General features: G+C 43.0%; 1 protein-coding gene across 2 annotated transcripts in view; it reads left to right on the top strand.

Moving 5' to 3' along the window:
- LOC121548906 (EH domain-containing protein 3) overlaps nt 1-25833 on the top strand; it is a 30653-nt gene extending 4820 nt beyond the window's left edge. For both annotated transcript variants that reach the window (XM_041860561.2, XM_041860560.2), the window contains 4 exons: nt 3744-3841; nt 18089-18501; nt 22777-22941; nt 23518-25833. In XM_041860561.2, the coding sequence (XP_041716495.1) occupies nt 3744-3841; nt 18089-18501; nt 22777-22941; nt 23518-24048 (1207 nt within the window). In that variant the 3' untranslated portion in view covers nt 24049-25833. The remainder of the gene's footprint in view (nt 1-3743; nt 3842-18088; nt 18502-22776; nt 22942-23517) is intronic.
- The last annotated feature ends 255 nt before the right edge of the window (nt 25834-26088 follow it).

Here is a 26088-nt window from a genome sequence, read left to right as displayed (position 1 = left end):
GACTTACCCAGAAAGACTCACAACTGTAATCGCTGCCAAAGGTGATTCTAACATGTATTGACTCAGGGGTGTGAATACTTATGTAAATGAGATATTTCTATATATATTTTTGCTACATTTCAACAACAAAAAAACATGTTTTCACTTTGTCATTATGGGGTATTGTGTGTAGATGGATGAAAAACAATTATATTTACTAAATGTGTAATAAGTCAAGGGGTATGAATACTTTCTGAAGGCACTGTGTCAACTGATGTGTGTGTGTGTCATACATACCTCAAACCTCGCTCTGGGAAAGGGATTGCTGCTCGCTGCCTTATTAACTGTAAAGTGTTTCTTAAGTATGCCATTCATACTTTGCATCACGAGAGGGAGAGGAAGCAATCCATAGAGGGTTTCCACTGTAAGCACAAGGCTCATAGCGTGTTTCCTGAGGGAGATGATATGAATACAAGGCTTGTGATGGTTTCTGCAGGTGGCTCTGACAATGTTAAGTAGGAGACATACAGTACCAGTCAAAAGTTTGGACACACCTACTCATTCCAGGGTTTTTCTTTATTTTACTATTTTCTACATTGTACATTCTACATTGTACATCACTCTCTTTCTTGGTAAAATAGCCCTTACACAGCCTGGAGGTGTGTTGGGTCATTGTCCTGTTGAAAAACAAATGATAGTCCCACTAAGCCCAAACCAGATGGGATGGCGTATCGCTGCATAATGCTGTGGTAGCCATGCTGGTTAAGTGTGCCTTGAATTCTAAATAAATCACAGACAGTGTCACCAGCAAAGCACCCCCACACCATAACACCTCCTCCTCCATTCTTTATGGTGGGAAATACACATGCAGAGATCATCCGTTCACTCACACCGCGTCTCACAAAGACACGGCGGTTGGAACCAAAAATCTCAAATTTGGACTCATCAGACCTAAGGACACATTTCCACTGGTCTAATGTCCATTGCTCGTGTTTCTTGGCCCAAGCAAGTCTCTTCTTCTTATTGGTGTCCTTTAGTAGTGGTTTCTTTGCAGCAATTCGACCATGAAGGCCTGATTTACACAGTCTCCTCTGAACAGTTGATGTTGAGATGTGTCCGTTACTTGAACTCTGTGAAGCATTTATTTGGGCTGCAATTTCTGAGGCTGGTAACTCTAATGAACTTATCCTTTACAGCAGAGGTAACTCTGGGTCTTCCATTCCTGTGGCGGTCCTTATGAGAGCCAGTTTCATCATAGCGCTTGATGGTTTTTGTGACTGCACAAGAAACTTTCAAAGTTCTTGAAATGTTCCATATTGACTGACCTTCATGTCTTAAAGTAATGATGGACTGTTGTTTCTCTTTGCTTATTTGAGCTGTGCTTGCCATAATATGGACTTGGTCTTTTACCAAATAGGGTTATCTTCTGGATACCCCCCCCCCCCCACCTTGTCACAACACAACTGGTTGGCTCAAACGCATTAAGAAGGAAAGAAATTCCACAAATTAACTTTTAAGAAGGCACACCTATTAATTGAAATGCATTCCAGGTGACTATCTCATGAAGCTGGTTGAGAGAATGCCAAGAGTGTGCAAAGCTGTCATCAAGGCAAAGGGTGGCTATTTGAAGAATCTGAAATATATAATATATTTTGATTTGTTTAACACTTTTTTGGTTACTACATGATTCCATATGTTGTTATTTCATAGTTTTGATGTCTTCACTATTATTCTACAATGTAAAAAATAGTAAAAATTAAGAAAAACCCTTGAATGAGTAGGTGTGTCCAAACTTTTGACTGGTAGTGTATGTGTGGAATAAGGGTTCTTAAGAGTTCTTAGGGTGCTTTAGGGTTCTTAGGGTTCTTGGCGTATGGCCGGTGTTTGTTGTGCAAATCTGCAGATAAAACCACAGGAAGTCTAGAGAAAGTTGGCTCGGCTCAGAGAGCAGTTTGAAACAGATAGTCAAGTGTTGTAATGCATGTTCCCCAAGCGAACAGAATAATCAAAGAGCAGAGTGTAGCTCAACTACAGTGAGGGAAAAAAGTATTTGATCACCTGCTGATTTTGTGCGTTTGCCCACTGACAAAGACATGATCAGTCTATCATTTTAATGGTAGGTTTATTTGAACAGTGAGAGACAGAATAACAACAAAAAAATCCAGAAAAACGCATGTCAAAAATGTTATAAATTGATTTGCATTTTAATGAGGGAAATAAGTATTTGACCCCCTCTCAATCAGAAAGATTTCTGGCTCCCAGATGTCTTTTATACAGGTAACGAGCTGAGATTAGGAGCACACTCATAAAGGGAGTGCTCCTAATCTCAGCTTGTTACCTGTATAAAAGACACCTGTCCACAGTAGCAATCAATCAATCAGATTCCAAACTCTCCACCATGTCCAATACCAAAGAGTTCTCCAAGGATGTCAGGGACAAGATTGTAGACCTACACAAGGCTGGAATGGGCTACAAGACCATCGCCAAGCAGCTTGGTGAGAAGGTGACAACAGTTGGTGCGATTATTCGCAAATGGAAGAAACACAAAAGAACTGTCAATCTCCCTCGGCCTGGGGCTCCATGCAATATCTCACCTCGTGGAGTTGCAATGATCATGAGAACGGTGAGGAATCAGCCCAGAACTACACCGGAGGATCTTGTCAATGATCTCAAGGCAGCTGGGACCATAGTCACCAAGAAAACAATTGGTAACACACTACGCCGTGAAGGACTGAAATCCTGCAGCGCCCGCAAGGTCCCCCTGCTCAAGAAAGCACATATACATGCCCGTCTGAAGTTTGCCAATGAACATCTGAATGATTCAGAGGAGAACTGGGTGAAAGTGTTGTGGTCAGATGAAACCAAAATGGAGCTCTTTGGCATCAACTCAACTCGCCGTGTTTGGAGGAGGAGGAATGCTGCCTATGACCCCAAGAACACCATCCCCACCGTCAAACATGGAGGTGGAAACATTATGCTTTGGGGGTGTTTTTCTGCTAAGGGGATAGAACAACTTCACCGCATCAAAGGGATGATGGACGGGGCCAAGTACCGTCAAATCTTGGGTGAGAACCTCCTTCCCTCAGCCAGGGCATTGAAAATGGGTCGTGGATGGGTATTCTAGCATGACAATGACCCAAAACACACGGCCAATGCAACAAAAGAGTGTCTCAAGAAGATGCACATTAAGGTCCTGGAGTGGCCTAGCCAGTCTCCAGACCTTAATCCCATAGAAAATCTGTGGAGGGAGCTGAATGTTCGAGTTGCCAAACGTCAGCCTTGGAGAAGATCTACAAAGAGGAGTGGGACAAAATCCCTCCTGAGATGTGTGTAAACCTGGTGGCCAACTACAAGAAACGTCTGACCTCTGTGATTGCCAACAAGGGTTTTGCCACCAAGTACTAAGTCATGTTTTGCAGAGGGGTCAAATACTTATTTCCCTCATTAAAATGCAAATCAATTTATAACATTTTTGACATGTGTTTTTCTGGATTTTTTTGTTGTTATTCTGTCTCACTGTTCAAATAAACCTCCCATTAAAATTATAGACTGATCATGTCTTTGTCAGTGGGCAAACGTACAAAATCAGCAGGGGATCAAATACTTTTTTCCCTCACTGTATCTGTTGTCCGTCGGTCTGTCTGTTTGTCTCATGTCCGTCCAACTCTTTTTCTCTGTCAGATTTGATCATGTAAGCTCTGTAATTATTCAGTGTTGGGCTATTTATCTGACCATGTCTATGGCCATGTCTGTGTGTCCTGTAGGTTTGTGTGTGCCCAGCTGCCAAACCCTGTTCTGGAGAGCATCAGTGTGATAGATACTCCTGGTATCCTATCTGGAGAGAAGCAGAGGATCAGCAGAGGTACGGCTCTCTACCTCTCCAACCCTCTCTCAACCCCTCAACCCCTCTACCCCTCTCTCAACCCTCCCACCCCTCTCCCTACCCCTCTACCCCTTTCTCAACCCTCCCACCCCTCTCTCTACCCCTCTACCCCTTTCTCAACCCTTCCACCCCTGTCTCAACCCCTCTAGCCCTCTCTCAACCCTTCCACACCTGTCTCAACCCCTCTACCCCTCTCTCAACCCCTCAACCCTTGTCTCAACCCCTCTACCCTTCTCTCAACCCCTCCACCCCTCCCTCAACCACACCACCCCTCTCTGCACCCCTCCACTTCTCTCCCAACCCCTCCACCCCTCCACCTCTCTCCCAACCCCTACACCCCTCTTTCACACACTCACTCAGACCAGGAGTTAGAGATAAAACCATTCACTGACACAAGCACAGCAGTGTTTTATTGCACAACATAGCGAGAAGAAAGAAATCTGACTGAAAACCCTATATTTACTACCACAGAAATAGTCATAATGCAAATGTTTACAAAAACAAGACTTGGGAGAATGTAGTGCTCTATTCTAACGTTAGCAGTGCTGTTTGCTAATCTATTCCCTACATTGTGATAGTGCAAAACAGTCTGTAGCAAAGAAAGTATGTCCTTGAAAAACACAACATCTGGTACTGCTGGCGGACATACTGTAGTAAGGCAGCTTTAGCTCTGTTTTCTTAGCTTTATTACAACCAATTTCCTAACTGGAAAATATTTGCATGATAATGTTGTGATGTAAAACCAGGACTGTGCTGTTGAACCCACTGAGGGATTTGCAAAACCAGTTCTGTATCAAAACATCCTGGTTTCCACACTTCTTACACCACTTCTGTAATTACTGTATTAGCATTTTCCAGGACATGTTTGAACCTTCATTCCCATAGGGTTCCTATGTTTGTGGTGGAAATAGCAAGCAAGCTTCAGAAATCCTGCTTCTCGTGACAGACCTTTAAAACCACATATAGGAAGTCAAGGAAACATGTAGCTGAGGCAGGGCAGCCGGTGTCTATTCCACAAGTTACCACCGGCTAAATCTATGACGTTAAAATGCCTATTTACTCTGTTCCATCTGACTGCGCAATCCACTGTCTCATCAGCCCAGCCAGGCAATTTATAAACTTGATCTCCACTATAAAAAACATCTAGGCATTATCTCACATTTCTTTTAGACTAACATTTAGTTTTCAAAAGCGGAGATTTGTATAAACCTTGCAGTCTGTCTCTCTGACATTTGCGACATTGTTTCAATATTCTAATTCGATCTCCAGCTGTCCTATAGGAATGAACGTGTTGGGAGGTGGGATGAGACAGACAGGTAGGCAGCTTTTCTTAGCAGTCGAAATCATGAATCAGCATCATTTTTATGGATATATACAAAGCACTATCAATAGAAAACAGGTGAAACGAAACGAAGTGCAGCTAGTTTGAAGTCTTTCCAGCTTCAGTTTGAAGTGATTGTGTTAGCTGTGTTGTTGGCTGGCTCCTCTGAACAACAGTGTCCTGATGAGAGAGCACATTTTCTATGCCAAGTGAAATCATGCATCATTAGCTCATTGTTATGTATGTATCCAAATAAATGTCACTAGAAAACAGCTTAAACAAATGCAGCTACTTCGTTGTTATTCTGGATGCACTGTTTGACGTGACTGTAAATTAGCCGTAGTTGGCTAGCTAGCAAGCAAGGGATAAGAACGTTGCCAGCCAGTATGGCAATGGAACATTTAGAACGAATGACTGGGTCCCGTCCATAGATACAGAACAAAAAGACTGAACGACTGGGTCGCGTCTCTGGCAACCGAACCGATAGAATGAACGACCAGCCGGCTTGGGTGGAAACCCTAGATTTGTGTCGGGACTATATCTTGTGGCAGGATGAAATAGTATGAATAAATTAATCAAAATAAAGTTTTTAATGAAAATATGTTAATCATTATTTGAATATGTTGGTAACAAGTTGTATAGAAGTGATAATGCCAGAGAAGCCGGTGTTTGGAGGATATATTGGCACGGTTTTCCAACACCGTGCCAATATATCCTCCAAACACCAGCTTCTCTGGCATTATCCCTTAAGTGTAACATGGCCCACCAGCTCTTTCCACATGAATTCCATTGAACAGTAAAGACCATTGTATGTCAGCCTCTGAGTACACTCTGGTTAATCCTAATGGGTTTTATTTCACTGATGACTCTCATAGTGGTTCCAATGCTGCAAAGTACGGTATGTACATATACCTGCAGTAATGTCCTCTTCTATTCTGAATGGCTCTGTGGTGGCAGAGTGGAGTAGTGATCAATGTCACCATGATGACACAGTGTTCCAGCCTTCTTATCAACAAGGACATCAGGACTCTGCAGTGGACAGATATGGTGCTTATCACTATTATCCTAGCAGGCTGCCATAGGCTGACCAGTCACTAATAATAGCATATGCAGTGCCCTCTGTAATTACTGGGACAGTGAAGCATTTTTTCTTCTTTTGGCTATATACTTCAAAAGTTTGAAATCAAACAATGACTATGAGGTCAAAGTACAGACTATCAGCTATAATATGAGGGTATTTTTGTACATAGTCCCTTCATTTTAGGGGAGAAAAAGTATTGGGACAAATTCACTTATACAGTATGTGTATTAAAGTAGTAAAAGGTGAAGTATTTGATCCCATATTCATAGCACACAATGACTATATCAAGCTTGTGACTCTACACATTTGTTGGATGCATTTGCTGTTTGTTTTGGTTGTGTTTCAGATTATGCTCAATAGAAATGAATGGTAAATAGGAATATAATATGTTTCTAAACACTTCTACACTAATGTGGATGCTACCATGATTACAGATCATTCGTAATCAGAATAGCATCCACAGTCATGTAGAAGTGTTTCGAAACATATATTACAACTTTAACGTCATAGTCATTGTTTGAGTTCAAATACAAACATTTGGAGTATAGAGCCAAAAGAAGAAAAAAATGCTTCACTGTCTCAATAATTACAGAGGGCACTGTATACAACCTATGGAGTGGCCCTCTACAGACTCAAACACTCTCTGGAAGTACCTAGATAGAGTAGATTGTCAACATTTTATGAACTGAGATAGCTACAGTGTGTGCCAATGTTTCCCTCACTCTTCTCACTGATGATAGAATTCCACGTGAGGGATGCAAATGGACATTCTTAGAATCCTCAAGAGGTGATTCAACATTTACATTTACATTTTAGTAGACGCTCTTATCCAGAGCGACTTACAGTTAGTGAGTGCATACATTTTCATACTGGCCCCCCGTGGGAATCAAACCCACAACCCTGGCGTTGCAAGCGCCATGCTCTACCAACTGAGCTACACAAAACTATGTTTTGGTACACATGGCTCACTGATACTCCAGAAAAAAGGCCCTCCTTGTTCCATGTCAGGGAGAGATAAGAGAGAGTAACTCTGTCTTCCTGTGAACCGCCCTGGTCTCATTTCTCCTCACAGGGTCAGGGTTACCTCCAGCTGATGCCTGACTGCTGAGGAATCCACTATATTCTACTGAACTCTGCTCTACTGTACCATAGCTCTCATCTCACCTTACTGCTACACCTCTAGCAGTAAACCTCCACTTTATCCCGCTGTGCTGTGCTCTTCTTCTCTATGAACTGTTCTCTGATTTTATTTTCCCTACTGTCTGAGACCCATGAAACCTTACCTCACGACTGTATACTCTACTGTAGCCATGTCTATGGGATGTGGGGTGTGGCAGATAGATGTGTGCCTCTGTGTTTACATCAGGCTCAAACAGGTTGTCATCTCCCCTTGAGATCAGCCAGCCAATCTCTGCGGGGGTCCGTGTCCTCCAATTTCTTTGCGCACGGTTAGTTACTTCATTCCACATTCAGCAAGTCCATCAGTCACCCTATAGTCCACGGTAATCACCCTGCATGGCGCACTGCGGCCGTCAGCACTTTCCTTTGGGCTGCCGGTGTGTGTGTGTGTGTGTGTGTGTGGTGCTGTGTAGGGTGAGAGCTAACGGGGTAGAAGGATTAGGGCTCATTCAGGGGAGCAGAGAGGAAACCCAGCTTTAGAGCTAAACAGGGAACATGGAGTAGTCAGAACCAGATCCCCTACATACAGAGAAACTCCAATGTCCACACATAAGTACAAATGTTCAGTAAACTGTGTACCATCATTTTTGCCACAACCAAACTCAAAGAGCTTATGGAGCAAAATTGTATGCAGCAGTTTATGCAGAGCATGCCTATGTTGTCATTGAATGTGCATGTGTATTCAAATGAAGAGCTTAGCATTTGCTAGTGAAAAATAAGTTGCTGGTTTGGTACTGCTGGAAATGCTTGAATGACTGTAATGTGCTGAGGGTCTTAGCGTTGTATAGTGAAGTAGTTTCTCATTTGCTGTCACAGAGTTGTCTATTAGATCAGGCACAACATTGTGCATACATGAACTTGCACCATGCACAATGCTGGTTGTGTATCTAGATTCAAGAGTTAAAGTATAGGGACTCTAACTTGGCATCATCAAAAGCCTGTGATTGCAGGTTACTGTTGTGTTCTCCACTATAATTTGGCTCTGTTGTTATTGGTGATGCACTTGTGTAAAGGGATACTGTGAGATTCCTAGATTTAGGTCGTTCTTCTACTTACCCAGAGTCAGACGAACTCATGGAAACGATTTTTATGTCACTGCGTTCAGTGTGAAGATGATTGAAGTTAGCGCAACTGTTGGAAGTCTCCCCGTACAGTATCCAGCTCCTCTCAAAAGCAGGGAAATAAACTCCAAAGCTGGGTGGTTGGTCATTTATAGTCTTACAAAGCTATACATATGAATCAATATTTTTATAAATTAGTTAATTTGACTGATAATCATAAGAAACAAGATTCTATCCACTTCCTCATTCTGTCCCGTTGTCACATAGAGATGTATAGAGATTGTATCTGTCTCAATGGCGCTGCCCGTGCGCTCACAGATGCCATAACGGGACAGATACAACGTCTAGGCTAAGCTAATGATATGCTAACTTCAATAATCTCCAAACTACTCGCAGAGACATAAAAATGGTATCCATGAGTTTGTCTGACACTGGGTAAGTAGAAAAACAACCGATATCTCGCAGTATCCCTTTAAGCATTCATAACAGGAAGGGGGTATCCATAAAATGTACTCTTGGACTCATTTTGGGTTCCCTCGGTATCTCAGAGAGTTGGATTACTTCCAAGCACAGCTTTTTTCCCTGATCCTTTTTAGACATACACATGCGTACATCAGAAGCTCTCCACCCGATACAATTTATATATCAGATCAGTGTGGCTCCCTGATAATTAAGTGGTAATGCCTGAGAAGCCAGGGTTTATAGGATATATTGGCACTGGTGTTGTTAAGCCAGAGATGAAGTCTCCACATGTTCAATGGATGGAACATGTCTATATGTTCCATCCATAGCATCAGTAGAGGTTGTAGTCCTCCTGCCCCTGTTCCAATTAGGAGCAGTCAGTCATTAGAGTTAGCCCTGGGCTCTCATTAGCCTCTTCCTGTCTGTCTTGTGTTTTTGGCCCACGACCCCATTTTGATATCTGAAAATGTTTGTGACCCCAACGTGAAAATAAATATGTAATTAACAGCCAATGTTTACTTTTTTATTTGGGGCAATGGCAGTCAATTGAAAAACATTCTAACAGTAATTCTGATTGTCTTCTCAACTCACCATCATATACATTTAATGTGTGGCTATGGCAGTCAATAGCAAATTAGTTTGACATAATGTCTCTTATCTCACCACCACTAATGAGTGTGGTTGATGCATGTTGCGTCGGAGATTCTCAAAGTCAGGGGGTGTGGTCGACAGTGCGCACGTCATCTCTGTGGTCACATCCAACCTGGATCGATATTTGGTTTTAATGCAGATGAGAGCACTGAATTCAGCATCATGAGCTTTATGATGCTTTCAAGACAACTGGGAACGAGGTCAAATCATGACGTCAGTGATCTTCAGGTCGGAAAGTCGGAGCTCTAGACAGAGGCCCGAGTTCCCGAGTTGGAATTCCGAATGGATGACCTTTCAAAACGATTTTTCCCAGTCGGAGTTCCCAGTTGTCTTGAACGCACTGAAGTTGGAAGTCTGAGATTTCCGAGTTCTCTGTTGTTTTGAACGTGGCATTAATGCTCAGAGTGAGATGGCAGGGTATTTATTCCCTTTGAATTAGGAACCAAAACTCCTCCTTAGTGACCCGTGAATGCTTGTCTGGAGCATTTGGTAACATGACAGCTCGATCAGCTGTTCGATTTCACTTACCGGCATGTCAGCTGAGCCAGGATCACAGTGAAACAGATTGGGAAGTAGGTCCCAAAGTGCTCTTCCAAGTATTGGAGGTGAGCAGTCATCACTCGTGTGGGACACTTACTGATGCTGTTTTCTGTTAGAAACATGCACAGCCGAGGGAAGGGGGCATGGTTAGCTTTAGAAAGACGCTTTAGAAAGAATCCACTGATTCAGTCACTCATCTATAGAATGTTTTTGTATTTCCCCTGCATGCTTGCGCTCAGTTCATTCAGTTTCCCAAATATGTATATTACAGTGGCTTGCGAAAATATTCACCCCCCTTGGCATTTTTCCTATTTTGTTGCCTTACAACCTGGAATTAAAATTGATTTTATGGGGGTTTGTATCATTTGATTTACACAACATGCCTACCATTTTGAAGACGCAAAATATTTTTCTCTGTGAAACAAACAAGAAATAAGACAAAAAAACAGAAAATTTGAGCGTGCATAACTATTCACTCCCCCAGAGTCAATACTTTGTAGAGCCCCCTTTTGCAGCAATTACAGCTGCAAGTCTCTTGGGGTATGTCTCTATAAGCTTGGCACATCTAGCCACTGGGATCTTTGCCCATTCTTCAAGGCAAAACTGCTCCAGCTCCTTCAAGTTGGATGGGTTCCGCTGGTGTACAGCAATCTTTAAGTCATACCACAGATTCTCAATTGGATTGAGGTCTGGGCTTTGACTAGGCCATTCCAAGACATTTCAATGTTTCCCCTTAAACCACTCAAGTGTTGCTTTAGCAGTATGCTTAGGGTCATTGTCCAGCTGGAAGGTGAACCTCCGTCCCAGTCTCAAATCTCTAGAAGACTGAAACAGGTTTCCCTCAAGAATTTCCCTGTATTTAGCGGCATCCATCATTCCTTCAATTCTGACCAGTTTCCCAGTCCCTGCCGATGAAAAATGGTGTTCTCGGGGTGATGAGAGGTGTTGGGTTTGCGCGAGACATAGTGTTTTCCTTGATGGCCAAAAAGCTACATTTTTGTCTCATCTGACCAGAGTACCTTCTTCCATATGTTTGGGGAGTCTCCCACATGCCTTTTGGCGAACACCAAACGTGTTTGCTTATTTTTTTCTTTAAGCAATGGCTTTTTTCTGGCCACTCTTCCATAAAGCCCAGCTCTATGGAGTGTATGGCTTAAAGTGGTCCTATGGACAGATACTCCAATCTCCGCTGAGGAGCTTTGCAGCTCCTTCAGGTTATCTTTGGTCTCTTTGTTGCCTCTCTGATTAATGCCCTCCTTGCCTAGTCTGTGAGTTTTGTTCAGCGGCCCTCTCTTGGCAGGTTTGTTGTGGTGCCATATTCTTTCCATTTTTTAATAATGGATTTAATGGTGCTCCGTGGGATGTTCAAAGTTTCTGATATTTTTTTATAACCCAACCCTGATCTGTACTTACATTTAAATTTTAGTCATTTAGTAGACGCTCTTATCCAGAGCGACTTACAGTTAGTGAGTGCATAAATTTCTCATACTGGCCCCCCATGGGAATCGAACCCCCAACCCTGGCGTTGCAAGCGCCATGCTCTACCAACTGAGCTACAGGAGGGCCTACTTCTCCACAACTTTGTCCCTGACCTGTTTGGAGAGCTCCTTGGTCTTCATGGTGCCGCTTGCTTGGTGGTACCCCTTGCTTAGTGGTGTTGCAGACTCTGGGGCCTTTCAGAACAGGTGTATATATGCTGAGATCATGTGACAGATCATGTGACACTTAGATTGTACAAAGGTGGACTTTATTTAACTAATTATGTGACTTCTGAAGGTAATTGGTTGCACCAGATCTTTTTTAGGGGCTTCATAGCAAAGGGGGTGAATACATATGCACGCACCACTTTTCCGTTATTTATTTTTTATAGTTTTTTGAAACAAGTCATTTTTTAAATTTCACTTCACCAATTTTGACTATTTTGTGGATGTCCATTACATAAAATCCAAATAAAAATCCATTTAAATGACATGTTGTAATGCAACAAAATAGGAAAAACGCCAAGGGGGATGAATACTTTTGCAAGGCAAGGTAAGGAGACACATTTTCTTTTCATTATACAGAAAGTCAACCAAGTCTGTATTTTTTTTTACATCCATTGTGAATGACAACAGTTCCTCTGTCAATGCGAACAATCTTTCCAACACTCCCCCTCAATAACTACCAAGCCTTGGTGTTAAATAGAACATTTTCATGCTCTGATCCCGTACCGCCACATAGTTTTGCAACAGTCGTGCGTACAGTGGATGTGGTTTGATGTAGTTTACAATTTAAGTTACCCATTGCAGTATATCTCCGATTTCTGTGCTCAGCTCTTTTGCTGCCAGTTGCTCTCGGTGGATCATACATTGCGTCCATATGGCAGAGGGAGCCACATTCATAACTAGAGTGCAGAGGCCTGCCCGCCATCCCGCCATTGATGGATCCCCATCTGTGCAAAATCCCACCATTCGATCCCATGGAATCTGTTTCTCGTCAATATAGCTATGCAACACACTGAACATCCCCTGTGCTGTTTCATACTTGGGAATGGTGAGACAGAACAGTATGTCCTTGTGAATAGCATCCCCTGACATGTATAGCGAACAAAAGTAAATGCATGGCCATCTCGGCCCTGACAGCTAACGTCCATTTGGAGAGCATAAGCTGGAGAGTTTTTGAGTCGTTCAGTGTTTCCTCTTGATTGCTAGCAATAGCATAAATTATTTGTTTATCAGTGTTATCTGACAAAGGTATTGATGTGAGTTTCTGTGCCTTTGCCTCCCCCCACATTGTTTTTACCATATAAATTGTCTCTGCAATAGTGTGTGGTTTCATATCATAGTGGGCCTAGCCATTCACCATTGGACTGATTCAAGTGCAGTGGTCAATTGCTGCCTTTTCCCATGATCTAAGGTGCTCTCTGGTTGAATTTGATCTTTTAGATTTGAATAATTTTCATTTAGATTTTTAAGGTTAACCACATTACAATGATTTTGAGGTACAAAGACTATATATATATATATATTCTTTATTTTTTGGGGGGAGGGGGTTGGAAATTCTCCCGCAACCCCATTTTCATATCAGCGTGACCCTAATTTTGGGAACCGCTGTGTTACAAGATAGCAAGATAGGCCATCAGTCTCCATAGAGACTAATTTAAAACATAGGAACACTGGTTATAACAGGTATATAAACCTTTACATTATACAGCTGACTTGCTGTAGGCCTGCTGTGTTTTTAATGTGCTTTGGCGAAAGGTTGTAGTGATGTGTTGACAAGATGCTTAACAAGCGTTGTAATCCTTTTAGAGGAGACAGGTGCGTGTGTGTGTGTGTTTGTGTGTATGTGTATCTGCATGTACTTGCTGTGGTTTTCTTCCCTCTCCCACTGTGCTGCATGTTGGCCTGAGAGTGCCTGTGGGATTAATGGTGCTGAGTGCATGTAGTGCAGGTTTGGCAGACAACCCTGTTTCTGTTTCAGTAGAGCAGCACCGCTTAGGATCCTACATACGGCACTGCAGTGGACAGGCCTGAGGATACTTTTCACAGCCTGTTAATGTTCATAGGATTCCTGATTAAGTGGACAAATTACCATAACATCACTCTTGACCATGTTTATGTTACAAATCACCAATTTAATAAGATGGCTTGTGTCAAGCATTTAGGGAAGAGTGAAATGGGTTTGAAACAGGTTAAAGTTGAGGGCCAAGGACTGCTTGGTACTTTCAAGTCCCTCACAGAAAGTATAACCTTTTAGTACCACTCGTAGCTAAGTAGTAAACATGCCATATCTCTGGGAACAACTAAGAGTCACAGAGGCCTGGCAACAGTTGGCTAGGGACAAGGACACATGTATGGGGACTGGGAAGGTTTGCCACAGGAAGTATTTTTATCACTCTGAACAAGTTTATGGCACACCTTCCCCCTTCATAGCACAGTAGCACATGAGTACAAGGAGGGTGACCATCTGTGTATGCTTAGATCTGAGCAATGGGAGAGAGAGCCGAAAGAGAAGCAGGCTTCTTAAAAACACAGACTTACCTGACAGATGGGAAGGATAATGACCTCAGTAAGGATGCCCAGAAGGGACAATAATAGAAAAGTCCGCAAACTAATGGAGAGATAGAATACTGGTTAGTTTATGGACAGCTTTCGCTACAGTAGGCTACCTCACCCTGATGAAGGCTGTTGTTTCTAACCTTTTGTGAAAAAAATATAATAAAGGCTTTATAAGAGTTATTCAGCAAATGACTTGGAGCTTTTTAACCACATATCTCCAGTATAGATGTGTTATATCTGCTATAGAGCTGTTCTATCCTCTAGTCTCTGGGCTGTATTAGAGGCCTGGCCTGGCAGAAGGGCTGCTGTTAGTGTTAACAGGTGGGAGCTTTCACTGACACTCAGCCAACACCTCTGTCTCCCCAGAGAAGCCTCTCTTTCTGCTGGGCCAGGCCGCACAGACCTCCACTACAGCAGGCCAGGACTCCTGCACCATGCTCATATCCTGAGGAAAATACTAGTACCAGGCTAGGCCTATTACATAAATTATGATGTTATATTGTGTGCCTAGCAGATTCCCTCATTCTGGATGGCTTGCACCTGTTGTCCCAATGTAATGAAGTGGTATAGTGAGGTACAGCTCTCGACTGGTCTGGCTATGAGGACATTTGTTTAGGCACACATGAGAAAATCTGTCCCAATAAACGCTATCACTGAAAGGTCCACTGAGTGTATCAATTCTTTAAAATCTATAAAGCATTTGATCATAGATTTTCAGCTTACTGAATTTGAATCTAACAAAGAGATGCACAGTCTCTTTTTCATTTATTTACTGAGTGGTTTTCTACCCTTTCAGGCAAAACAATAGTCATCTTCAGGAGGACGCATGCCTTCCCTAAGTGAATAAGTGTCTGATTGCAGAGTATTTTCATAGCCAAGGGCCAAGCCTGCGTTCCCATGTCAACCAGTAACACAGTTAAACCTCTGAGGGGCCAGGAGTCAGAAGTACAGTGCTAGGTAAAGACATGAAGACTATCCCTTACTTGTGTACTGTCATTGAACTGTGGAAAATGACGGATTCCTGGATCTCATATTCCATTCCAATCACTCTATGGCTTCTGAAGCCCAAGTGTAGGCTAAGTCACAGCGCTAGTTGACTAGCTGTTTGTGTGTTCAGTTCGGTTCCAAGTCAATGATGTGAGGAAAGTGGGAATTTTAGATATCGTAGTTCTGACACTTTGGATAGACTTGGGAAAGGACATTAGGACAGTGTCACTCTTTCCAACTAATTAGGTAGCTGATCAGACAGACAGAAGATTGGTTCCATGTTTGTGAACTGCATGACTTCTTTCATTTCTTGCCTTGGCATAGTGCTCTCTGTAGCAAGCCTACTTTCATCATGCTTCCAATAACGCTAGATTGCTTACTGTCTAACCTGGTAATTCTTTTAACTTTATTCGACTATGGCTGTTCACCCACTTAAAACCAACTCCAGTGTGTTCCCATAGCAAATAAATATAAGGTTGAACTTACCTTACTCTCAGTCAGCACAGCTGTGTTTATGCTGGGTGTGTGTGTGTACGTGTGTGTGTGTGTTTATTTGAGTCTGCGCGTGTTTAAGTGTGCGTGTGTGGTGTGTAACTGTGTGTGGGGAGCCTGTTCTTGACTCTCTCTGTCTGACGCCTTTCTCTCGGAGTGTGAATGGTACCAGTCTGCGTTTATTTACCATCTCCTCTCTGGTTTCTCTTTTGCTGTATCAACCCCACAGGAAATGTGGTTGCAGTCATCTTAACTTGTCAAAATACAATGGGTTGGTAAATAGAAGTTATACCACGAGCTGTCTTCTGACAGAATAGAGAGTGCTCTTATTTCCATCTGTCATTTTTTTAAACATATTTTCTTAGAACATTTTGTTTTCAGTTCTGTCAGGACCCTGCCTGTTTTTCAGTTCTGGAGAGGTACATTGCTAGACTGTATTATGATTATCACAATGTACAACATTCACCCACACATCTCCATGTTGACTTGAAGCACTGAACCCCCTTTTTATTTTCTTTCATTTCATTTCATTTTCACCTATGTTTGTGTCTCTTTCTCCCCATGTACAGCAGCGAATGAACATGGACCCGGCTATAGCAAATATCGTAAATGCCCATATGGAGGTATTGTAGTGAAAGTCCAACTTTAAACAACTGCAGTGTTAACCAACGCAGCTTGCCTATACTACAGTAAACCCTATGGGATTTCTGCAGTGCTGCGTCAAGCCAGGCCTAAAATAACTTGACATTAACCGCTTACTGTGCCCCATCGTTATAAATCACTGCCATAATGCCACGGTCCTCCAACCAGTTTCACTGCTCTTATTGTCCTACCCATTATTCATGTATGGTCTTTGATTTACTGTACTGCTGCCTATATGTATCAAAGTCCCTACTGATGCAAAGGAGCCTTTTTATTTCTGTTTAAGCCCTTATAGTAAAACCGGTAGTTGATCCATAGTCAATAGTAAGTCTAGTCAATATACTTCAGAACTAGAGAAACATGAGCAAGGATATGGCGTAGGAAGTAAGCAATAATGATAAAATACCTCCTTTGAAGAGGTGAGAAAGGTGTCCATGCCCACAGCAGGTAACAATAAAGCCCAATAGTGAAACTGCCAAATCATCAGGGATGAGGCCTCTGCATTTCTATCCCCTGTGTCGGCATGGGAAACCTTCCCTGGAAACATGGCACTGGCTGCCATATTCCATGCCTCTGATTTGAATAACATTAACACACTAATCCCAACTTCTGGTACAGTACGTTCTCCAATTCTGGGGAAATCTTCCCCTCAGCTCAGCTGTAAGTGCTCCAAGGTAAGGAGGAGCTCTCCCAAGCACCCCTGGTGTTGGAGTAGTGTTGGAGAAACGTTTTTAGGTGCTCCATGAAACAGGTGTTTCACTTGATAGACGCTTCTCATTGCAAACAGCTTGAGGTTGTGTTTCTATGTCTATGATGTGCCTATGCACAAACAAAAGACCTGAAATGAAAGTGCAGGGTTGTCTTCGATTCTTTTGATATCATAGTTCATTCCATTGTCTCATTTTTCATTCAACAACTTTTACATGTGTGTTTTAAACAGATGCTTTATTTATTTCAAGGTACTCAAACTGTATGTTTCTTTATTCTCCTCATAATGCTATATCACATACTGTATGTTGTGTGTAGTTCCCAGACCCGTTGTTATATTATATTGAGTTCAGATTAGACAGCTAATTGCTCCATTAGATTAGCAGTCATTTGGGGGATTCTCCTTCTCGCCTGAAACGCCTGTCTTTCTCTCTCCCTATCTGCTGCTGGGAGATAGACGCAGGAGGAGAGTAAAGTGGTTCAGTCGCCCACTTAGTGTAAAGCCTGTTATGCAGCCAGCGAGGTTGAGTGTAGGAGAGGAGTAGGAGGTCATGAAGCCAAATACTGAGTCACTCAGCCCCTTCTTGTCCTTTCCTGCTCCTCAGACTGGTGTTAAAGAAAGCACCCTCATTCTCCTCAATCCACTGTATTAACATGAAGTGATGATAGTTCAGCAAGAAGTGAGGACAAGAAAGATTAACATTGGTTTATAGAAATCATGTTCTCACTGCTTAAGGGTAAGATAAGGGAGAGGCAGAAAATGATCGACCATTAGATAATGTTTTTCAGCCTTTCAGCCTCAAATAGTGGTTTTAACTGTTCTCTTTAGGAATTTATGACGTGTCATACTGTTTGTCCTCATGAGCAATAACAGGCCTCCCAAGTCCACAACACTCTTCTGGTTACTTAGCTGGATGACACTGGATTGCTCTGGCCCTCCAAGAGTCTGTCCTGTTGAAGAGGGATGGATGTTCTGCTGGTTGTTGACCCTGCCTATCTCCCTCCATTACCCCTCCCCCCCTGCCCCTTTCACCCTCTCACCTCCCTCACCCCCCTCTCCAGGCTACGATTTCGCAGCCGTTTTAGAGTGGTTTGCCGAACGTGTGGACCGCATCATCCTCCTGTTTGACGCCCACAAGCTAGACATCTCAGACGAGTTCTCGGAGGTCATCAAGGCCCTGAAGAACCACGAAGACAAGATCCGGGTGGTTCTAAACAAGGCTGACCAGATCGAGACGCAGCAGCTGATGAGGGTTTATGGCGCCCTCATGTGGTCGCTGGGGAAGATCGTCAACACGCCCGAGGTCATCCGTGTCTATATCGGGTCGTTCTGGTCGCACCCACTGCTCATCCCTGACAACCGTAAACTGTTTGAGGCAGAGGAGCAGGACCTGTTCAAGGACATCCAGTCACTGCCCCGCAACGCTGCCCTCAGGAAGCTCAATGACCTCATCAAAAGGGCACGGCTCGCCAAGGTAAGCGCTGAACTCATACACATGCACACACACGCATGGACGGACACACATGCACACACACATTCTCTCAGAAAAGAGTGGAAAGGACTCCTAAGCACAATGTCATTTTGGCCTGACTAGGAAGTTCTCTTTTATTAAGTATTAAGTCATTTTTCCAAAGAGAAGAAAAGTATTTGTTAAAGAGGTCTTTGAATGGAATAGTATCTCAAGAGAGACCATACAGTTGCCCTGACTGACCAGGAACTATAATATAGTGACTCACTGTGCAAGAGTAATGAGTGCAATCACACCCACTTTGTTAGAATACGATAACCTTCCCCTACAGAGCGGAGCTGCCATCCCTCTCCTCAGGGGAACATTATGTGACTGCATGGTGAGATGAGGGCTGGTACAGTGGCTGTACCCGGATACCTTCACAGCTGAGCTACACTGTAATAGAGTCATAAAGCATTGGTGACACAGAACCCAAAGTCACACCAAATCAATTATCAGTCATAGGTCACTACTGTTCACTTGGCGTAGAGACTTGATTGCAAGTGGGTGTGAGATGCAGTTGGGCATGGAAAAACCTTGACTTCAACCCCAGATTCATCTTACATTTTTTGGGGAGTATGATTTTTTCCCAGGACACAGGAATTATGTTTTATTTATAACTCACTTCATGCAGTTTGGAAACAAATCCTATTTTTATTAAATTTTTTACTAGTCAATAAAAAACGGTTAATTATAATTTTACAGCAATAGAAATCATTCCACAAGGACTAGGTTTTATAAGTCATTATATTGACGATTTTTTCTTTTCTTCAAGCTAGATAGAAAAATGAATAGCAAGGACAGTTGTTCTGTGGTCAAGGCCTACTGGCTGACCGATGGATGAGCATCCAGGGATCACAGCAATGGTCAGGATAAAGACAGGTAATTTAGGCACTGGGTGTGTCCAATACCATCAGATGATTAACAATCAGCCTCACATGAAGAATCTCACTCCCCAATGCTGAATATATTACCCTCCCGGACAGCCATACACCCTAACACCACTATGCCTCTGTGATGACCTAGCCGTGAGTTGTGGCCGATATTGTGTTGCCACCAATTGTTGTGGCGTCTCAGGCAAACGTGATTTGCAGTACAATATTATCACCCTATGGCTAAACAAACAGAGAGGGTGTGTGTGATTACGAACAGTGGGGAATGTTTAATTGATGAGCTGTCATAATTCCTGGGACGTCCCTGACCTTACAGTGGGATTCAACTGGATCTACATGTGCAAGCATGATTCGTGGCTGGGGGAGGGATGAAGGGATGATTGAGGGAGTTGGATAGTAGAGCCAAGCAGGGAGGTGGGGGGATATTGAATTATGTGCAGAAAGACCTTGAGAGAGCATCAGCAGTGTTTGTTCTAATAACAACGAGACCTGGGGTGTATTCATTACGGAAACCGTTTACCGTTTAAGAACCAAACTGAAGAATACAGAGCAAAATGAGAGTTTCTATTGGACAAATTCAGGTAGGGCCCTCCTCAGATGGCTATTCAACAGGATGTCCTGAAGTGTATGTGTTTGTGTGCCTATGCATGCATGTTTTGGGGACATCCCTGGCCACAGTCCAAGGAATGGCAACCCACCCTCGACCTCCCCCTGTCCAGTGGAGGCTGATGAGGGGAGGACGGCTCATAACAATGGCTGCAATGGAGTGAACGGAATGATACCATTCCATTTACTCCATTCCGGTCATTATTGTGAGCCATCCTCCCCTTAGCAGCCTCCACTGCCCCTGTCCCCCTATTCCCCGTCCCCTGGTCCCTGTCCTGTCTCCTGTCCTGACCAGAGAGGTGGTCTTCCTCTGCTGTCAGCAGCAGTGTGCTCATCCATCCGCCTAAGTAGAAGTACTGTTACTTTAATGACATTTTACTCAAGTAGAAGTAAAACTACTGGTGTAAAAAACGACTCAAGTAAAGGTAGAAAGTAGCTCATTTAAAAATCATTCAGACTGAAAGTAATGTAGTTACTTTTAAAATAAAAACATTAATCTTATAGCTAATTTCCCTAAGGTTACCTGAACGTTGTTACACATCATTTTTTTCTGTACAATAAATTGAATGAAGAAGAGAGGAAATAATGTACAAAATGAACTAGGTTCCTTTATTGTTTGAGTTGCAGCAAGGCACATCTGAATATAAAAAAAACAAAAAGATTTGTCAATGATAATCATATTTGAAAATACATGAAACATTCAAAGCTATTAAAATGTATTGATGAATTATAAGCAATACAAAATAAAGTGCATAAACAAAAAAATCACTTTTCCTCACTCATTCCGTCCCTCTTTCCTTCCCTCACAAACTCCCTTTTCCCCTCACTCACAAACTCCCTCTCTCTCTCATTCTCTCACTCACTCAAGGCCAAATGGGGAGTGCCAGGGCACACTGGACCTACCTAAAGGATTTGATGTCAAATTAGCTCTGGAGGCAACAACAGAACACCATGGAAATAAAGATTAATGAGCAAACCCCCCTGAAATAGAGAAGGGGCTATAGATGTTGCATTAGATTGATAAACTATACACTCACCGGCCAGTATACCCATCTAGTACCGGGTCGGTCCCCCCTTTGCCTCCAGAAGAGGCTGAATTCTTCGGGGCATTCTACAAGATGTCGGAAACGTTCCATAGGGATGTTGGTCCATGTTGGTCCATGTTGGTCCATGTGGATCCGGCGCGCCTGGCACCGACGATCATACCACGCTCAAAGTCGCTTAGGTCACTCGTTTTGCCCATTCTAACGTTCAATAGAACAGTAAATGAATGCCTCGATGCCTGTCTGCCTGCTTTATATAGCAAGCCACGGCCACGTGACTCACAGTCTGTAGGAACAAACCATTTACGTGAATGGGGTGGTGTACTTAATAAACTGGCCGCCATATATATAGGCTACATGTACAGAGAACATCAGGTTGTGTAGTGTTCCTTGAGCAAAAACAAAGGAGTTCTGTTCTAATGCCTTCACTTCTCTCTGAACTTGCTGTTCAATTTCAGCAGGAGCTGATTTTCCAAGTGAAAAGAGTCTATCCTGGCTCGCTTTGCAGTGAAGAGCCGTCCAACACAGCTAAAAAGATTCTCACAGGCGGCAGAGGAAGGCAGGCCTCTGTTCAGTTTGAGGGACACACATCTGAAAGTAGAGTTGAATTCCTTTCTGTCTGAATGGAAAGGAATGAAGCAAGTCCATCTTGTCTGACACACAGGCAAGGTACCCATCCAGCTCCCCTGTTTGTATGCACAGCTTGATTGGCCTGTATTGGTGTGATGATGTGTGACATTTTATTTAATTGGTCACTGACTAGAAACGATGAGCAGTTTTTTTTTGCCTCCAAGGGGCTCTCGCAAACTTTCCGTGCCCTCATGATCTACTATTATGGATAGCCTACAAAATTTTACTCTTTAACAGATGGTTTCTAAAAGGTAGCAAAGTACAATACTTCATTCAAAACATACTTAAGTAAAGTATAGTCAAATGACTGCCTTTGAAAAATACAAAAAAAAGTACAAGTACTCGGAAAAGCTACTCAATTACAGTAACGAGAGTATTTGTAATTCGTTACTTCCACCCCTGCACCTACTATTGTTAAATTGCTTTTATTCCTCATTAAATGCAGTCAATAATGTCTGGAGCAACTGTTGAATATCAACAAAAACATTGTGGCCTTGGATTTGAGTTGCTGTTGCCGTTTCACTGCTTGAAACTTGTTTTCCACTTTTAGTATTCCTTATCTCAGCAATCATGTGTCTTTTCATTTTTAATCTGTAGTTCTCCTTTCAAATCCACATACTATGTTCAGTATTGCATTCAGATATAGCATACATAACATGTGAAGTTCTTCTTTCATGGTGAATTATCTCTCAGAAATCTCAAGGAGAGCCAGTCGTGTGATGAGGTTATTTTCCCCTTCACCTCTCAGTTCTAGGAAACCCTAAGGAAAGGGAACCTCTTGTGTAGCCGGATGTGATACCTGCCACATGCACCCTCATAAAACTGCTTTAAGTGCCTCCTTCCTGTTTGAATGTTTATAATATCAGGTATTTATTTTCAGTTTCAATGACTTTGGGAGATTAAGGGAAATATTAAAGAGCCCTTAGTGGCACAACAGACACATAAACAAAACTATGACCCAAGAGGAGCTGGCTGCAACCCCTGTATGGGAAACACTGCATTACTTGAGTGATTTCTCTCTGCCCCACTTGGTATTAACAGTCCTGTTGTTTTCTGCTGTTTCCTTGTAGGTCCATGCCTACATCATCAGCTCTCTGAAGAAGGAGATGCCAAGTGTGTTTGGAAAGGAGGGCAAGAAGAAGGAGCTGATCAACAGCCTGGGAGAGATCTACAGCCGCATCGAGAGAGAACACCAGATCTCCCCTGGAGACTTCCCCAACCTCAAGAAGATGCAGGTGAGATAGACACTCTGATAGATACACGTGGATTCTCCTGAGTAAGGTATAAGAGTAGATGTATAATGCAGCATATGGGCTGGACAGACAACATCATAGCATGTATACCTAAAAGCCTAAAAGTATGACTACAAACATGACTCACATTGTCATGTTTACCAAGAGAGCCTGATTGGCTTTGGAGAAAGCCCACAGTTTGTGCTGTTTTCAAGCAAACACAAAATCTGTTGACTGAGCTAACACACCAATGTGTCTGCCCTACTGGGACAGACTGCTTTGAGCCATGGTGACAAAACAGCTACTTTCTGATTGGCTGTGATCAGCCATTACATCTGAACCACCCCCAGTGCTTTCCTCACTATCATGACTTGGCTCAGGGTAGAAAATAAACAGCAGTCATGTTGATCCTTTCTGACATAAATGTATCTCTGATGCACAGACCAGGACAGTCATGTACCTTGTTCTGACTCCCTCTCAAACATTAGAGACTGTAAAGATGTATCAACGAAGATCAGCTTTACCCTGAAAACACAGCTCTTTTGACCTGTAACCTCTGCCCTCTCTCCGCTCTTATAGGAGCAACTGAATGCCCATGATCTGAACAAGTTCCAGCCCCTGAAGATGAAGCTGCTGGACACAGTGGATGACATGCTAGCCCATGACATCGCCAGCCTCATGGTGCTGGTCAGGCAGGAGGAGACCAACCGACCCCAGCAGGTGGTGAAGGGAGGGGCCTTTGACGGCACCCTCAACGGGCCCTTTGGCCATGGCTACGGCGAGGGTGCCGGGGAGGGCATCGATGAGGCAGAGTGGGTGGTGGCCCGCGACAAGCCAATGTACGACGAGATCTTCTACACACTGTCGCCGGTCAATGGGAAAGTGACGGGCGCCAACGCCAAGAAGGAGATGGTGAAGTCCAAGCTGCCCAACACTGTGCTGGGGAAGATTTGGAAGCTGGCTGACATCGATAAGGATGGGATGCTGGATGATGAGGAGTTTGCCCTGGCCAATCACCTGATCAAAGTCAAACTGGAGGGGCACGAACTGCCCGCCGACCTCCCCGGTCACCTCATCCCCCCCTCCAAGAGGAAAATCCCTACTGAGTAGACCCCCCCCGCCCCCGCCCCCAGCACCCTCACCTCCCCAGGGCACTGAAGAAGAGAGGGAGTGGGTAGGAGGAAGGGCAGTGAAGGATCTTTGGGGGGTGCGGGGGTAAATTCATCAAGGTTGGACAACCACGCTTCAACATGAAACAAAGACAAGCAGAAACTTTGTGGTCATGCTTAGTGAGAGCAAAAAGATTGAAAGTGTTGGCTTGCTCTTCTGATCTATGTATGATTATTATGATTTTTTGTTTTTATTAAACTGGGTTGAAGGGGGTAAAGGTCATGGTTCAGAGTTGGGGGAATTGATAGTGGACTCACACTGACTGCACCACCCGCATACCATATTGTTACACACCCCCACTGAGAGTGTGCTATCTGTGACACAATAACCTGCATTATCATTGGATACATGAGCACTGTCTGTTTCTCAAGCATAAATGATTTGTATTTTATTTGAGCCTGAATTTTAACCTATGTCATATCTCCCTTTGCATAAAATAGGCATGTTTCAAAAAGGATAAACTTAATCTTAATAATCCTGGTACTTATCACCTGAAAATACAATAACGGTAAAATGTAGTGAAAATAACCCTTTTTATAAATTGGTAGTATAGACATATGATATTTTCTTCTTGTGAACAGGCAGCATCCTAAACATGCAGGCCCTTCATAGCCTGACCAAGAGACTGTTACAACTGTATAGCTATCATGTCGTAAATCTGAGAGTTGGTAGACCATTAAATGTATGGTGTTTGAAATTGCTTTCTAGTAACTTGTATCCCTGTCCAACGTTTGAATGTTTATACCTACGTATTTACCCTATTATTTAGAGTACTTCACTGTTGAGGGAAAGAGACTTCAATCTTTCCACAGACAAGGAGGTGAACTGACAATGGAGATTATGTTTGTGTCATGTTCTGGCTTTTCCGATGGGACGTAGAATGCATACAAATATTCCCCTGTTCATCTCGCTCACTGGATGCATAACTCATTAAAAAGCAAAAGGTTTTAAATCAGCACTTTCATTCAAATATCTTACTCAGATCGCTTCCCTCAATAGATAGCACAAAAAAATAGTTATGTTCTTCCTATACTGTGACTTTCAATGTTTTTCATACAGTGTATATCTACCATAGAGACTGTTCTAGGTTCTATATTCTATGATATCCACTAGTGTTGTAGTTGAGACCACTTCTGGATATTATCCACCATAAAGAATATGTCATAATCCAAATACCCTGTGTTAGTGTACCTGATTGGTCAGAAACAGAAAGATTGAATAGGTCAGAAATATATGGGTATTGTATGTAGAAAAGGCCCACTAATTGCGTGTCCAGGGCAAGTTTCATTTCGTAGCTACGGTAATACAGTCGGTTATTACTGGGATCATGGTGGGGGAACACTTATCTGAAAGGAGTTCTTAAGGGCAACTGATACAGTATGTTGAGGGAATATACAGCACACAGTATGTAAGGGCTCTATTCAATCCGTGGCACTGAAGTTCCGCTTTATAGCGCGATTGACAATTAAAGGCAATGTTCCCGCGGTCGCGGAGACTGCATTCACGGTAAACGCTGCATATGTCGACTCGATCGGAATGAGAGTTTCTCCAACTCTGTACACAAGGGGTAGGTTTCTTTCTCTGGCTGATATGACTGATACTATTTTCTCCTGCTGTGTATCTGTTGCTGCTGACAGTACGCTATGTAACCTGTTGTCATCAATTTGAGTAGATCTTGCAAATGATACGGTAACCAATAAAGGCGACAGAGCTAAGCATTTCTCATTCTGGTTCCTGCTTTTGTTTTGACTATCTTCAGTTAGACTACTTGTATTCCTGAGACACTCCCTTTCCAGATGTCAGGGAGCTATGAATCTACATGGACACAAGTCAGATGACTGTTTTCATGCACGCCATTAAAGAGATGTATTTTCAGTCAGATTGCAGCTCCTGATTGTATCTCACGTCACCTGTGCTCAACAGTTATGCTTCACATGTACACAACCCATTCAATGATCACTACATACAGTGCCTTGCAAA

The sequence above is a fragment of the Coregonus clupeaformis genome, chromosome 33, assembly GCF_020615455.1.
Source record: "Coregonus clupeaformis isolate EN_2021a chromosome 33, ASM2061545v1, whole genome shotgun sequence".
NCBI classification, from domain to species: Eukaryota; Metazoa; Chordata; class Actinopteri; order Salmoniformes; family Salmonidae; genus Coregonus; species Coregonus clupeaformis.
The sequence above is the reverse complement of the archived record's forward strand: the minus strand, read 5'-3'. Positions and strand labels throughout refer to the sequence as shown.